This window comes from Heterodontus francisci, chromosome 4 (genome assembly GCF_036365525.1).
Source record: "Heterodontus francisci isolate sHetFra1 chromosome 4, sHetFra1.hap1, whole genome shotgun sequence".
NCBI classification, from domain to species: Eukaryota; Metazoa; Chordata; class Chondrichthyes; order Heterodontiformes; family Heterodontidae; genus Heterodontus; species Heterodontus francisci.
In genome coordinates, this window is record NC_090374.1 from 145528472 (window position 1) to 145546076 (window position 17605).

Sequence of the window (17605 nt, forward strand, 5' to 3'; positions counted from 1 at the left end):
AGTCATAGACAATTTTTTGACTTTAACTGTGATGCATTTAGCCCCTGCAGCCTTCAACACAGATAACCACATCATCCTCCTCCAATGCCTCTTGTATAGAACCATAGAAAAGTTATGGTATGGAAAGAGACCATTCAGTCCATTGTGTCTGTACCGGCTGATAAAACTAGCCGCCCAATCTAATCCCACCTTCCAGCACCTGGTCTGCAGTCTTGCAGGTTACAGCACTGCAGGTGCAGTTTCAGGTACCTTTTTAAGCCTTCTGTATTGTTCAGTTCTGAGGCTGCCTTCATTTGCTTCCGTTCTTACTTGTCCGATTGTTGCCAGAGCATCTCCAGCAATGTCTTCTCTTCCTGCCCCCACATCATTAGCTTGAGTTCCCAAGGATCTCTGTGGTCCCTTCCTCATCCTCATGTACATGCCATCCCTTGACAACCTCTAAAGACATGGGGGCAACTTCTATATGTACGCTGTTGACGCCCAGCTTTACCTATCCAGAATCCCTTGATCTCTCCACTGCCTCTGTATTGTCAAACTACCTGTCAGGCGCATGGTCTTGGGTGAGCTGCAATTTCCCTCTGTTAAGCATTGGGAAGACTGGCAATATTCTTGGCTTCTGCCATAAAATCTTCACCTTCAATCTTCCCTAACGACTCACTCAAGTTTCAAATTTATTATCTTATTTAATCCAAAGCTAAGATGTTGAATTCATCACAAAGACTGCATACTTCTACCTCTAACATTGGCAGCCTCTGCCCTTACCACAGCCCATCTCCACTGAATCCCTCACCCATGCATTTGTCACCTCCCAGACTCTCTTGTTCCAGTGTCCTCCTGGTCAGCCTCTCACCTGAAACTCTCGTCTGCTTTCCACTACCCCACCCCCATGCCTCCCCTTCCCTTCCCATAGCCATTTCATTGCTGGCAATATTTGCAACTATCTTGATCCCATGCTCTAGAATTCTCTCCCTAAGGCCCTTTGTTCTCCATCTCCTGCTCCTCCTTTAAGACCTTCCTTGAAAATGACCACCTACCAAGCTTTTGGTCACTTTCTGCATTAATGACACTAAAAATGCTAATTGTTGAGAGAAATTGCAGGGACTCAAAGAAGTTGGGGGACAGATTATGGGAACAGAACAAAATTAGGTGCACAAGAGATGTGGCAAAAACTGGGAGAGATGTTTGAGAGACAAAGACTAAGATCGTGTCAGAGAAACAGTCAATCAACGGAGAAAAATTGGCACCAAGGCTGCAGGGATATACAGACAGTCTAGGAGGAAAATGTATTCAGGAGACCAATGGAGAAAGCCGAGGAAGTGGTCATTCAGACAGTATGGAGCAGCACGCATCACAGTATTAGAGAAATGAGGCTACGAGGACACTGAAATCTGTGGACATAATGACAAATATTAATATAGCCCAAAACATGAGCACACTAACACGAAGATCAGGGGGATTGCTAAAAGAAGGCATATTTCTTGGAGGCAAAAGAGCAGTATAGACAGGAGAGCTCACATCAGTACAAGTAAGGTGCAAACATCAGGTGAACAGAGTATTTGTTGTGGTCAATGCCATGGGGAATTTTTGCATGCCCCAAGTTTCTCATCTTAATCCTCATTTCTCAAACACGAGATGCATTTTACTGAGGACTTTTTTCATATTGCGCTTGCTTTTGACCACTATGCATATGGTTGCTATTGGAATAATGTGCAGACAGTGTAAAGGATTTGGCAGTTTCAATGGTTGACAGTAAGTAGTGTTTTCTAATGCCATATTCGCCTTTTGCTATTGTCAGTTGAAACTACATGAAAGCTGATACTTGGAGTTAAATTTTGCTAATAAAGGGGAAAAAAGTCCAGTCACTGGTTAAGTGGCCAGTTCCAGGTCTTACAAACTTTCTTGCAAACCATATATATTTCCAAAAATTCATTTATCAGCAAATTGTGGCCTCATTTGGTCTGAATTCAATTTTCAACATGACTTGGACTTTTAAGCAATTGAAAGATTGCCATTTTTATGGTTCCTTCATTTAATGTTTTTGGTTTTGAGCAGTTAAAATTGCTGATTTAAAGGGAGCTATTTTTTTTCTAAAGTTACACCTTCTGCCAATATCCATGTTCTCCTCCCCCCCCCCCCCCCCCCCCTCCTCCCCCTCCTCCCCCTGCCCAACCAATCCTTATTACCCTTGTAGACTTAGCTGGATTGTTCATGGGATGGTTGGGTGGATTGTGGGGTTAAAGTAGTTGCAGACTGTAAATCATTCTCCTCATTAGGATGGTACGATTGCTTGATTTATGGGCAGAAGCAACTGTTAAGATCATCAAACATGTCTGCATGTAAGTGGTTTTGGTTCATGGATTAATTTAAATGCCACAAAAGTCAGATTTTTTTTAAATGTAGTTCAGTCGTGCAGAATGATTTGCCACTCATGAAACAGAGATTGTTTAATAGTCCAGTTTTTGTGGTAGTATTTTTGTTACTGACCCAGTAACGGAAAACTACTGGGAGTTACCTGGTGCTTTGGACAGAAATGAAATGTCTGTGGGACAGAATTAACTGGGGGTCAGGAAGTTGCTTTCACTGCAGGTCAGGGGAACACTAGTGTTATCACAAGTGATGCACTATTTCAAAGAATTTCTTTGGCAAAAGGCTTTTTTTTTTGCCACTAAGTTGTCTTTTATGTATTTAATTTATTTTCTTTGCATAGTTTTATTGCAACCAGCTATTTCTAAATGGGTTACTTTGTATAATATTTTAATGACTGGTGTCAATTTTGGCTAAATCGTACCGTCTCTTAAAAAATCTCAACACCGGTGGACTGCAAAGAACCCTCCTGGATTTCATCTTTGTAACAGCCACAATGAAGTTCATTTATTGGGAATCAATTGCATGCAGTGCCTGGTCATAGACATTTTAATCATATTGTCTATCAGTCAAGCAGAAGGTGTAGAACTGGAAGAAGGAGCATAAACTCTGGCATCGAGCCAAATGACCTGTTTGTGGTATAAATGCAATGTAATTATGTAATATGTAACTGCCCCATATCAACACAAAGTTACATACATTAAGTGGCCAAAGTGGTTTAAGGGCGGTTACTTTACTTCAGGGATTCTGGCAAACAATTATTAACTGCTGGTGTAAACTCTTCACTGAAACTAAATGGGAAAAACCATAAATTAGAAAAATCTGAAATAAAAACAGGGGAAATGCTGGGAGTACATGAAAAGTGAACAGACTGGTTAACATTTTGAGTAGAGACAGCTGACTAAGGTGTTTACCTGGAATATCAACCTGTCCTTATACTTGTTATGATTCTGAAGAAGGGTCACTGACCTGAAACGTTAACTCTGCTTCTCTCTCCGCAGATGCTGCCAGACCTGCTGAGTATTTCCAGCATTTCTTGTTTTTATTTCCGATTTCCAGCATCCGCAGTATTTTGCTTTTAACTTTATGCTTGATGAGACTGTTGCTCTATATGCCTATTATTTCTGAGCCCTGAAACATAACCTTTTGCTATCCCATATTTTAATTTAAGGGCAAGCAATCTGAACAAATATAGCTTTGAATTCTATTTTGCTAACATTTTAAAATAAGGAACCTGGAAAAATACTGTATAAACCAATATTTCCAGCAAGATGCTTTTAGAATAGCTTTTATAAGTGATGACTATGGGTAACTATTTGGTGAGCTACTGCAACAATATTAACTGTGCTTGTCTTGTGTTTTCATTTTCATCAAGTCTCAACAGCCAAGTCCTGCTGGCTCCAGTTCCAGTTCAAACTCCAGTTCAAGTTTTACTCCATCTCAAAACAACAGGCAAGGTAAAGATTTTAACTATCATTCATTTATAGCTTTTCTATTGATTTTACTATTTTCCATGTTCTGTGCCTCATGATAACACCTCTGTTACCTCTAAAAGGATAAAAGTCCAACTCTCCAGATTTTTCCCTCGAGTTGAATCCTCTAACACTGGAAGTCAGTCTTGTGGCTCTTCTCTTAATTGCCTCCAGGGCTTCAATGTATCAGAATTAAATGCTAGTCAAGGGGTAATCTGATCAGAGCATGATGGACTTTGAGCATGACTTTTTCTATCTTGGACTCTAAGTTTTGGTTATATAGTTGAGCATTCTGTTTACATTGTTCTGCAGTAATTGAATTTGTTGAATCAACCAACTTTTAGCTCTTTATGTTTTATTCTTTATTTCAGCACCACTCATGGATGCTTTATCACCATTTTTTCTTCCTGTGCACAGTACTTAACACTTGTCAATATAGCATTTCATCTGTCATTGTTCTACCACTTTCGTATTTTGTTTAACTCATTTTGTATTTTCCTTGATTCCTATGCCAATTTTTGCTATCCCAGTTTGCAATGCAATTTAGAAATGATAGTGTTCCTAACGCATCTCTGGGGCGTGCCACTCAACAATCATCTTTTCCACAATTTTTCTTTCCCCTAAATGCTGTGACTTTGAATTTAACCAATGGCTAGCGAGCTGGGCGTTGCTTTTTGCAAATTGGGGCATGGTTAATGTGTAACTCTCCACTTCTCCCAGGATCGCTTTTTTTGATCTCTCTGGACTCCTTGAAAACTATAGCTAAAACACAACTTTCACTCACTCTGTAGACTTATTCTTCCTGAGCACTGTATTCCTATGTTAAATTTGTTACCATCCTCTGGGGTCAGCCATATTTTTGTACTAATTTCTTCCTATCACCACAAACTCCATTTCAGGCATCTTATTTCTAATGCCTGTCATACTTTTCATATCCTTTGTATGCCTCAAAGTACTGCACACCTTACTTCGGATTTGCCTGTTTTATTCTACTCATTTCTAGTTCCTCTGAACAATTCATATCTGCCTGTTGGTTATCTTCCACTTTTTGATCTGTCTGTTCTGGATCTAGCTTCTCCTTTCTTTCCACTGCTACCCGCCCCCCAAACCTATCAAGTTTAAATCATTCTCAACCAGAGCCTCAGTTTTCCTCAAATTCATACTTTGCTTAGATGCAGCCAGTAATTCCTGTACCAGTCTTTTCTGTCCTGATAGTCCTAGTTGAAAGGAAATAATTATTTATACACTATGTTTTACACCCTGAATATCCTGAAATGCTATACAACAAACAAATTGCTTTTTGAGACAATTATACTAAACCTATGCAAATCGCTGGTAATGTCTCAGCTGGAGTATTGAGTTTCTGGGTATCACATTACAGGAGGATGCAAAGGCCTTGGAGAGGGTACAGAGGAGGTTTGCCAGGGATGTGTAGAGATTGGAGAAGCTGGAATAGTTTTTCTTAGAGCAGAGCAGGTAAAAGGGAGAATTAATAGAGGTATTCAAAATTGATGGGCTTTGATAGAGCAAATAGGGAGAAACTGTTTTCTCTCTGGCAAGTGGGTGGTTAACAGACATCAGATTTAAACAAATTGGCAAAAGTTTGAGAGGAAATGGTCGAGAATTTTTTTTCAGATGGCTGGCAAAATCTGGAACACACTTCTTGAAAGGGTGGTGGAATCTGATTCCATGGGAAATTTCAAAAGGCAAATGGACATGTGCATGAAGAGGACTAATATATAGTTATGGGGAAAAGGCTAGGTTCATTCTTTTGGGCCTCCTTATCTCGAGAGACAATGGATACGCGCCTGGAGGTGGTCAGTGGTTTGTGAAGCAGCGCCTGGAGTGGCTAGAAAGGCCAATTCTAGAGTGACAGGCTCTTCCACAGGTGCTGCAGAGAAATTTGTTTGTCGGGGCTGTTGCACAGTTGGCTCTCCCCTTGCGCCTCTGTCTTTTTTCCTGCCAACTACTAAGTCTCTTCGACTCGCCACAATTTAGCCCTGTCTTTATGGCTGCCCGCCAGCTCTGGCGAATGCTGGCAACTGACTCCCACGACTTGTGATCAATGTCACACGATTTCATGTCGCGTTTGCAGACGTCTTTATAGCGGAGACATGGACGGCCAGTGGGTCTGATACCAGTGGCGAGCTCGCTGTACAATGTGTCTTTGGGGATCCTGCCATCTTCCATGCGGCTCACATGGCCAAGCCATCTCAAGTACCGCTGAAGAATAGAATTATACAGCACAGAAACAGACCCTTCAGCCCATTGTATCTGTGATGGCCATCAAGCACCTAACTATTCCAATCCCATTTTCCAGCACTTGGCTGTAGCTTTGAATGCTATGACATTTCAAGTGCTCATCTAAATGCTTCTTAAATATTGTGAGCGTTCCTGTCTCTACCATCTCTTCAGGCAGTGCGTTCCAGATTCCAACCACCCTCTGAGTGAAAATTTTTTTCCTCAAATCCCCTTTAAACCTCCTGCCTTAAATCTATGCCCCCTGGTTATTGACCCTTCCACTAAGGGAAAAAGTTTCTTCCTATCTACCCTATCTATGCCTCTTATAATTTTGTATACCTCAATCATGTCCTCCCTCAGTCTTTTCTGCTCTAAGAAAAACAACCCTAGCCTTTTCAGACTCTCTTCATAGCTGAAATGCTCCAGCCCAGGCAACATCCTGGTAAATCTCCTCTACACCCTCTCCAGTGCTCTCATATCCTTCCGATGGCATGGTGCCCCGAACAATACTCAAGCTGTGTCCTAACTTGCATTTTATGCAGCTCCATCATAGCGTCCCTGCTCTTGCCTTTATTAGCCGAGGCAAAGAATACAAGTATCCCATATGCGTTCCGAACCACCTTATCTACCTGTGCTGCTGCCTTCAGTGATCTATGGACAAGTCTACCAAGGTCCCTCTGACCCTCTGTACTTCCTAGGGTCCTACCATCCATTGTATATTCCCTTGCCTTGTTAGTCCTCCCAAATGCATCACCTCACACTTCTCAGGATTAAATTCCATTTGCCACTGCTCTGCCCATTTTACCAGCCCATCTATATCGTCCTGTAATCTAAGGCTTTCCTCCTCACTATTTACGACAGCACCAATTTTTGTGTCATCTGCGAACTTGCTGATCATACCTCCTATATTCACGTCTAAATCATTAATATACACTATAAACAGCAAAGGTCCCAGCACCAATCCCTGCGGTACACCCACTGGTCACAGGCTTCCACTCGCAAAAACAATCCTCAACCATTACCCTCTGCCTCCTGCCACTAAGCCAATTTTGGATCCAATTTGCCAAATTGCCCTGGATCCCATGGGTTCTTCTTAACCAATCTCCCATGCGGGACCTTATCAAAAGTCTTACTGAAGCCCATGTCGACTACATCAGCTGCTTTACCCTCATCTACACATCTAGTCACCTCCTTGAAAAATTCAATTAAGTTAGTTAGACACGATCTCCCCCTGACGAAGCCATGCTGACTATCCTTAATTAATCCCTGCCTCTCCAAGTGGAGATTAATCCTGTCCCTCAGAATTTTTTCCAATAGTTTCCCAACTGCTGATGTTAGACTCACCGGCCTGTAAATTACCTGGTTTATCCCTGCTACCCTTCTTGAATAATGGTACCACATTCACTGTCCTCCAATCCTCTGGTACCTCTCCTTTGGCCAGACAGGATTTGAAAATTTGTGTCAGAACCCTTGCCTCACATAACAGCCTGGGATATATCTCATCTGGGCCTGGGGATTTATCCACTTTTAAGCCTGCTAAAACAGCTAATACTTCCTCCCTTCAATGCTAATATATCACAATCCCCCTCCCTGATCTCTACACCTACATCGTCCTTCTCCATAGTGAACACAGATTTAATCATTTAAAACCTAACCTATGTCCTCCAGCTCCACACACACGTTGCCACTTTGGTCCCTAATGGGCCCTGCTCTTTCCCTGGTTATCCTCCTTCCTTTAATATCTTTATAAAATGCCTCAGGATTTTTCTTTATCGTGCCCGCCAGTGTTTTTTCATGTCCCTTCTCTCTCCTAATTACTTTTTGAAGTACCCCCCCAACACTTTCTATACTCCTCTAGGGCCTCTGCTGTTTTCAGCGCTCTGAATCTGCCATAAGCCTCCTTTTTTCCTGATCCAATCCTCTATATCCCTTGACATCCAGGGTTCCCTGGACTTGTTGGTCCTACCCTTCACCTTTAATGGGTACACGTTGTCTCTGAACTCTATTTCCACTTTGAATGACTCCCACTGGTCTGATGTAGACTTTCCTACAAGTAGCTGCTCCCAGTCCACTTTGGCCAGATCCTGTTTTATCATATTGAAATTGGCCTTCCTCCAGCTCAGTACCTTTTATTTCCGGTCCATCTTTGTCCTTTTCCATAACTACCTTAAATATTAGAGTTATGGTCACTATCCCCAAAATGCTCCCCCACTGACACTTCTACCACTTGTCTGGCTTCATTCCCTAGGATTAGGCCCAGTACTACCCCTTCTCTTGTAGGACTTTCTACGTGCTGGCTCAAAAAGCTCTCCTGTATGCATTTTAAGAATTCCGCCCCCTTTAAGCCTTTTGCACTAAGACTATCCCAGTTGATATTGGGGAAGTTGAAATTCCCTTCTATTATTACCTTATTATTTTTACACCTCTCTGAGATTTGCTACACATCTGCTCCTCTATCTCTCCCTGACTGTTTGGAGACCTGTAGTAGACACCCAGCCAAGTGATTGCCCCCTTTTTGTTTTTAAGTTCTACCCATATGCCCTCATTTGATGAACCTTCTAAGCTATCATCCCTCCTTACTGCAGTAATTGACTCTTTGATTGACAGTGCATTGCCATCTGCTCTTTTACCCCCTCCCCTGTCTCGCCTGAAGATTCTATACCCTGGAATATTGAGCTGCCAGTCCTGCCCCACCTTCAACCATGTCTCTGTGATAGCAATAATATCATAATCCCATGTGCTAATCAACGCCCTCAATTCATTTGCCTTACTAGTAAGACTCCTTGCATAAAAAAAGATGCAATCCAGCCTTGTATTTTTCACTTGTGCCTTAACAGGTCTATATTTGCTCTGCCTTCCAGACTGACTCAGTTTCTCTTGTATATTTGACTATCCATCACCCACTACTGTACCTCCACTCTGTATCCCATCCCCCTGCCAAATTAGTTTAAACGCCACCCCCCCCCCCCCCCCCCCCCCAACAGCACTAGCAAACCTCCCAGCAAGGATGTTGGTCCCATTTCGGTTCAGGTGCAACCTGTCAAAATTGTACAGGTCCCATCTTTGCCAGGAACAGACTCAGTGATCCAGGAAACTAAAGCACTCCCTCCTGCACCATCTCCTCAGCTACGCATTCATCTGCTCTATCCTTCTATTCCTATACTCATTAGCATGTGGCACCGGGAGTAATCCAGAGATTATAACCTTTTGAGGTCCTGCTTTTTAATCTGCTACCTAGCTCCCTAAATTCTTGTTGCAGCACTGCATCCCTCTTTCTACCTATGTCGTTGGTACCAATGTGTACCACGACCTCTGACTGTTCACCCTCCCCCTTCAGAATGTCCTGCAGCTGCTCCATGATATCCTTGACCCTAGCACCAGGGAGGCAGCATGCCATCCTGGAGTCACGTTTGCGGCCACGGAAACAGGTGTGGGACACACTTGGTCAGCTCTTTAGCTGCCACAGGCAACAGGACACATAGCCACCTATTGTGTTTAAAAATTTAATGATTCTCAACAAATGTGGTAGCCAGTTTGCATACATCAGGGTTCAACAAACAGCAAATGACATAAATGACCAATTCTGTTTTTGTGGGTGTCGGTTGAGATGAATGTTGGTCATCGGCAAAATTTCCTGTTCAGTTTCTTTTGACGTACAGGCACATCTCATCTGAAAGCTGGCAGCTCTGATAATGTCATACTCCTATGGTACTAACTGAAATGTCCGTCAACATTATGTGCTGAAGTTATGGAGTGGGCCTTAAATCTTTTGACTGAAGCCAGTGTACTACCACTGAGCCGATTTTCACACTTCTGAACTTGGCATTGTTTTTCATGTCTGTTTGCCTACCACTTTACAGTCTCCATTTTATTGATGAACTCTCCTTGACCAAAATACCAGAAGTATTCCAAAGAACGTGGTTACGTCCCTTAAATTTTCAGTCAGTGTCATTAACGGCATGGAAGGAAGCCATTCGGCCCATCAAGTCCATGCCAGTTTTCTGGAGCAATGCAGTCAATCCAACTCCCCTACGTGATCCCCTTAGCTCTGCAAGTTTATCTCCTTCAAGTGCCCATCTAATTTCCTTTTGAAATCATTGTTTCTGCTTCCACCACCCTCGTAAGCAGCAAGTTCCAGGTCTTTGCCACTCGCTGTGTGAAAAACGTTCTTCCTCACATCCCCCTGCATCTCTTGCCCAGCACCTTTAAATCTGTGTTCCCTAGTCCTTGTACCATCAGCTAATGGGAGCAGTGCTTCCTTGTCTAACTTATTGAAGCCTATCGTTATCTTATACACCTCTATCAAATCTCCCCTCAATCTCCTTTGCTCCAGGGAGAACAATCCCAGCTTTTCCAACCTAACCTTGTAACTGAAATTGAAATCGTAGAGGTGCTGGCCATAATGTTTCAGTCTTCCTTAAACTTGGCAGTCGTGCCAGAGGACTGGAGAATTGCAAACGTTACACCCTTGTTCAAAAAAGGTATAAAGATAAGCCCAGCAATTACAGGCCAGTCAGTTTAACTTTGGTGGTGGGAAAACTTCTAAAAAAAAAAATAAATAAATAATAATTCAGGACAAAATCAATAGTCACATGGACAAATGCGAGTTAATTAAGGAAAGTCAGCATGGATTTCTTAAGTGAAAATCATGTTTAACTAACTTGCTGGAATTTTTTGAGGAGGTAACAGAGAGGGTTGATGAGGGCAATGCTGTTGATGTGGTGTATATGGACTTTCAAAAGGCATTTGATACAGTGCCACATAACAGACTTGTGAGCAAGCATGGAATAAAAAGGACAGTAGCAACATGGATACGAGGTTGGCTGAGTGACAGGAAACAAAGAGTAGTGGTTAATAGATGTTTTTTGGGCTGAAGGTAGGTTTGTAGTGGAGTTCCCCAGGGATCAGTGTTGGGACCCTTGCTTTTCCTGATGTATATTAATGACCTAGACCTTGGTGTACAGGGCACAATTTCAAAGTTTGCAGATGATATGAAACTTGGAAGCATTGTGAGCCATGAGGAGGATGGTGCAGAACTTCAAAAGGACATAAACGAGTTGGTGGAATGGGCAGACAGGTGGCAGATGAAGTTCAATGCAGAGAAATGTGAAGTGATTCATTTTGGTAGGAAGAACATGGAGAGATAAAATAAAGGGTACAATTCTAAAGGGGGTGCAGGAGCAGAGGGACCTAGGTGTACATGTGCATAAGTCATTGAAGGTGGCAGGACAGGTTGAGAGAGCAGTTAATAAAGCATACAGTTTCCTGGGCTTTATTAATAGGGGCATAGAGTACAAGAGCAAGGAAGTTATGTTGAACTTGCATAAGACACTAGTTCGGCCTCAGCTGGAGTATTGTGTCCAATTCTAGGTGCCACACTTGAGGAAAGACATGAGGGCAGTGGAGAGAGTACAGAAAGGATTCGCAAGAATGTTTCCAGGGATGAAGAATTTTAGTTATGAAGTTAGATTGGAGAATTTAGGACTGTTTTCTTTGGAGAAGAGAAGGCTGAGAGGTGATTTGATGGAGGTATTCAAAATCATGAGTCTGAACGGAGTAGATAGAGGGAAACTGTTTCCACTCATGAAAAGATCGAGAACTTGAGGGCACAGATTTCAAGTATTTGGTGAGAGTAGCAAAAGTGACATGGGGAAAAACTTCTTCGTGCAAAGAGTGGTTAAGGTCTGGAATGTGCTGCCTGAGAACGTAGTGGAAGTAGGTTCAATTGAAGCATTCAGAAGAGAGTTAGACTGTTATATGAAAAGGAACAATGTGCAGGGTTATGGGGAGAAGGTGGGGGAATGGAACTGAGGGAGTTGCTCTTTCAGAGAGCCGATGCAGACATCATGGGCTGAATGGCCTCCTTCCATGCTGTAATAATTCTGTGACTCTGTAAAATCCCCCACCTCTGGAACCATTCTGGTATATCTGCTGTGCACCCTCGCATCTTTCCTTAAGTGTGGTGACCACACAGGACGCTATACTCTCGGGGTCTAACCAGAGCTTTATACAAGTTTCAGCATAACTACCCTGCTTTTTGTACTCTATGCCTCTATGAAACCCAAGATCCCATGTATATTTTGCTAACCACTCCCTCAATATGTCCTGCTACCTTCAAAGATCGATGCACGTGCATCCCCAGGTCCCTCTGTCTCTGAACACTCTTCAGAACTGCACCATTAAGTCTATGTTGCCTCACCCTATCCTTTCTGCCCAAATGCGTCAACTCCCACGTATTAATTAAATAGTGAGAAGGAAAGCCATGGATTACAGGACGATATAGATGGACTGGTAAGCTGGGCAGACTAGTGGCAAATGGATTTGAGAAGTGTGAGGTGATGGCATTTTGGGAGGACTAACAAGGCAAGGGAATACACAATGGATGATAGAACCCTAGGAAGTACAGAGGGTCAGAGAGACCTTGGTGTACTTGTCCATAGATCACTGAAGGCAGCAGCACAGGTAGATAAGGTGGTTAGGAAGGCATATGGGATACTTGCCTTTATTAGCCGAGGCATAGAATATAAGAGCAGGGAGGTTATGATGGTGATGTATAAAACGCTAGTTAGGCCACAGCTGGAGTACTGTGTACAGTTCTGGTTTGCACACTATAGGAAGGATGTGATTGCACTGGAGAGGGTGCAGAGGAGATTCACCAGGATGTTGCCTGGGCTGAAGCATTTCAGCTATGAAGAGAGACTGGATAGGCTGGGGTTGTTTTCCTCAGAGCAAAGAAGGCTGAGGGGGGATCTGATTGAGGTATACAAAATTATGAGGGGCATAGATGGGGTTGATGGGAAGGAACTTTTTCCCTTAGCAGAGATGTCAGTAACCAGGTGGCATAGATTTAAGGTAAGGGGCAGGAGGTTTAGAGGGGATTTCAGGAATGATTTTTTCACCGCGGGTGGTTGGAATCTGGAACGCACTGCCTGAATGGGTGGTAGAGGCAGGAACCCTCACAACATTTAACAAGTATTTAGATGAGCACTTGAAATGCCATAGTGCTGGAAAATGGGATTAGAATAGATAGGCTCGATGGCCAGCATGGACACGATGGGCTGAAGAAACAGCCTATTTCTGTGCTGTATAATTCTTTGACTCTATGTATTAAATTCCATCTTCTGCTTGCCTGGCCGTTCATATCCTCCTCACTGTTTGCCACTCCTCCATGTTTGGTGTGGTCAGCAAATTTTAAAATTCGAGTTTGTATTCCGAGATCCAAGTCATTTATATATGGCAAAAAAATAGCAGTGCCCCTAGCGCTGACTCTGGGCGAACACCACTGTCTACCATTCTCCAGACTGTGAAACAACCATTTATTGCACCTCGTTGTTTTCTGTCCTTGATCAAATTTTTTTATCCAATTGGACACTGACTCTCCTATTGTGCGAGCCTCAATTATGTTAACAGCCTTTTATGTGGTACTGTATGAAATGCTTTCTTAAAATCCATTTGAACAACATCCACTGTATTCCCTTACCCTTCTCTGTTACTTCATCAAAACGTTTGGTTAGATTAGTCAAGCATGATCTTCCTTTTACAAATCTGTGCTGGCTATCCTGAATTAGCTCAAACCCCTCCAGGTGCTTGTTGATATTATTTTTTCCCCCGATTATTGTTTCTAAACCCTTGCCTACCACTGATAAAGTAACTGGCTTGCACTTGCGAGGACTGTCCTTCCACCCTTTCTTGAATAAGGGTGTTATATTTGCCACTCTCCAATCCTCTGGCACATCCCCCATATCTCAGGAAGATTGAAAGATTATGGCAAGCCTTTCCGCTATCTCCACCCACACTTCCTTTAGCAACCTGGGATGCCAGCCATCTGGACCAGGTGACTTATCTGCCTTAAGCATTGCCAGGCTTTCCAGTACCTCTTCCCTCTCAATCTTTACCCTATCCATTGCCTCTACACTCTCTGCTTCTACCAATATTTTGTCAGATTCCTCTTCTTTAGTAAACATTGATATAAAGTACTCTAAGTATTCTAGCCTTGCTCTTGTGTCTCTAAGCATACATTACTGTCTTTGTCCCAATAGGCCCTACTCCACCTCTTCGTACCTGCTTACTGTTTACATGCCGGTAGAAGATTTTTGGGTTCCCTTTTATGTTGACTGCCATTCTATTCTCATATTCTCATTTTGCCAGTCTTATTTTCCTCTTCACCTTCCCTTTCAACTTTGTGTATTTGAGGTTCAGGATAATTTAAAGCCTTGTTTTATGTAGGTTGAGTGTGTGGCCCACAGTGACCAGATACTTTTTTAAGCCGCAAGGTGCAAGTGGTGGAGCAGCTCAACGTGGGTTGCTCCTTGCACTGAAACTAGATGGATGAGAGCAGTGCATGGCAGAAAGGAAATGTGACAAAAATGAAGTGAGCAAGAAAGGTTCAGTCAACATCATGAATGATCTTGTGCTGAAACCAGGTGACATAAGCCAGGCTTTGTATAAATTGGCAAATAACTCTTGGGGCATTACTACATTGCATTATTAGGTACAGTGTTCCTTCACTTTTAAATTTATATTGTGTCACTCTTGCATCAACCATGATTGTATTGAATGGCAGTGCTGACTCGGGGCCATCTGGTCCACTCCTGCAATAAAAGCAAAATACTGTAATACTGTGGATGCTGGAAATCTAAAATAAAAGAAGGAAGTGCTGGAAATAATCAGGTCTGGCAGCATCTGTAGAAAGAGAAACGGAGTTAACATTTCAGGTCAGTGACCTTTTCATCAGAACCTATTTTTTTTTTGAAGAAGGGTGTAGCAATCCTCCAGTCCTCTGGCACCACCCACATATCTAAGTAGGATTGGAAGATTATACCAGTTCCTCTGCAATTTCCACATTTGCATCCCTCAGTATCCTTGGATGCCTCTGATCCATTCCAGGTGTCTTAGCAAGAAAGGAGGGGGGAGAGAAAATTGGGAACTACAAGCCAGTTAGCCTGACATCAGTCACTGGAAAATGCTGGAATCTATTATTAAGGAAATCTTAATCCGGTTCGAAAATTGTAGTATGATCAGGCAAAGTCAACATGTTTTTACAAAAGGGAAATCCTGTTTGACAAATTTATTAGAGTTTTTTGAGGATGTAACTAAAGATATAGGGGAACCAGTGGATGTAGTATACTTGGATTTTCGAAACGCATTCGATAAGATGCCACACAAAAGGCCCCAAGATAGGGGCTTATGGATTTGGAGGTAATATATTAGCATGGATAGAGGTTTGGTTAACAGACAGGAAGCAGGGAATGGGGATAAACTGGGCATTTTCAAGTTAGCAGGCAGTGAATAGTGGAATACCGCAAGGATCACTGCTGGGGCCTCAGCTGTTTACAATCTATATTCATGACTCAGACAATGAGACCAAGAGTAATGTATCTAAGTTTGCTGACAATGCAAAGCTAGGTGGGAATGCAAGCTGTGAGGAGGACACAGCTGCAAAGAGATATAGACAGGTTAAATGAGTGGACAATAAGGTGGCAGATGGAGTATAATGTGGTGAATTGTGTGGTTATTTACTTTGGTACAAGAATAGAAAAGCAGAATATTTTTTAAAAGGTACGAAACTTATAAATGTTAATGTTCCGCGAGACTTGAGTGTACTCATACAAGGAACACAAAGTTAGCTTGCAGGTACAGCAAGCAATTATGAAGGCAAATGGCATGTTGGCCTTTATTGCAAGGGGATTGGAGTAGAAGAATAAGGAAGTATGGCTACAGTTGTATAAGGCATTGGTGAGACCACACCTGGAGTACAGTCCATTGTCTTAGTCTCCATATCTATGGAAGGATATAGTTGTATTGGAGGCGGTACAGCGAAGGTTCACTTGATTGGTTCCTGGTATGAGAGGCTGAGTAAATTGGGCCTATGCTCTCTGGAGTTTCGAAGAATGAGAGGTGATCTCATTGAAACATAAGATTGTGAAGGGGCTTGGTGGGAGAAATGGAGAGGTTGTTTCCCTTGGCTGGTGAGTCTAAAACACGGGCATAGTCTCAGGACTGAGATGAGAAATTTCTTCACTTAAAGGGTTGTGAATCTATGCAATTCCCTACCCCAAAGGTTGTGGATGCTCCAACACTGAATATACTTGAGGCTGAGGGATAAATTTTTGGTGTCTTGGAATCGAGGGATAGGAGGAGCAGGCAGGAAAGTAGAGTTGAGGCAGAAGTTCAGCCACGTTCGTTTTGAATGGCGAAGCAGGCTCAAGTGGCAGTATGGTTGATTCCTGATCATATTTATTATGTTCTTCAATTTTAAGTATACCTTGTCTTTCTAATACCTCCCTCTTTATCAATTTTTAGCCCATCTAGTGACTCAACTACCTCCTCTTTCACTACAACTTTGGCAGGATCTTCCTTGATGAAGACTAATGCAAAGTATTCATTTAGCACCTCAGCTATGCCCTCTGCCTTCATGTATAAATCCCCTTTTTTGGTTCCTAATTAGTCCTAGTCCTCCTTTTACCACCCTTTTCACTATGTATAGGCCTATACAAGACGTTTGGATTTCCTTGTGTTAGTTGCCAGTCTCTTCTCATTCTCTCGCTTTGCTGTCATTTTTTTTCACTTCAGCTCTGAACTTTCTAATTTCAGCCTGGGTTTCACTTGTATTATCATTCTGACATCTGTCTTATGCACCCTTTTTCTGCTTCATCTTGCTCTCTATCTCTTTCATTATCCAGGAGGCTCTTTCTTTTTGTCCTACTTTTTCCACCTTATGGGATTGTACTTTGTACCTGAACTATCTCCTTTTAAAATGCAGCTCGTTGTTCAATTATAGTTTTGCCTGCCAATCTTTGAGTCCACTTTACTTGGGCCAGAACCATTCTCACCCCATTGAAACTGGCCCTCTCCCAATTAGTTATTTTTACTCTGGATTGCTCCTTGTCCTTTTCCATAGCTAATCTAACCCTTATGATGCTATGATCACTGTTACCTAAGTGTTCCCCTACTTACATTTCATCCACTTGTCCCACCTCATTTCCCAGAGCCAGATCCAGCAATGCCTCCTTCCTTATTGGACTGGAAACACACTGATATATAAAAAGAAAATTTTGGATGTGCTTTAGAAACTCTTAGCTCCACCCCCCATCACCCCCTGCTCTTTACACTATTACAAACCCAGTCTATATTAGGATTAGTAAAGCGCCCATTATAAACTGCTCTATAGATTTTGCACCTCTCTGTAATTTCCTTGCAAATTTGTTCCCTTGTATCTTTCCCACTAATGGTGGCCTATAGAATGTATCCGGTAGTGTAATGGCACCTCTATTATTTCTTCTTCATTCAGTTCGTTCCTTTATACTCTATGTGGTTGTATTTTTTTTTAAAACTTATTTGGACTATACACTTGAATCTGTCCTTCTGCTCCAAGGTTTTAATCATATTTCTTGTTTCTCTCTCACAGTTAAAGGGAAAATCAAGATATAATGTTGTGCCTGAAGCACAATTTTTGACACTTACTCTACTTTCTCTCTCCCCTTTCATTTGTTTTGAACTATTATTAACACTGCCTTTTCCACCTGACT

The 17605-nt window shown here is 42.3% G+C and overlaps 1 protein-coding gene across 2 annotated transcripts in view; it reads left to right on the top strand.

Moving 5' to 3' along the window:
- mllt3 (MLLT3 super elongation complex subunit) overlaps positions 1-17605 on the top strand; it is a 180097-nt gene that overhangs the window by 128516 nt on the left and 33976 nt on the right. For both annotated transcript variants that reach the window (XM_068030272.1, XM_068030273.1), the window contains exon 6: positions 3740-3821. In XM_068030272.1, coding sequence (XP_067886373.1) covers positions 3740-3821 — 82 coding nt within the window. The remainder of the gene's footprint in view (positions 1-3739; positions 3822-17605) is intronic.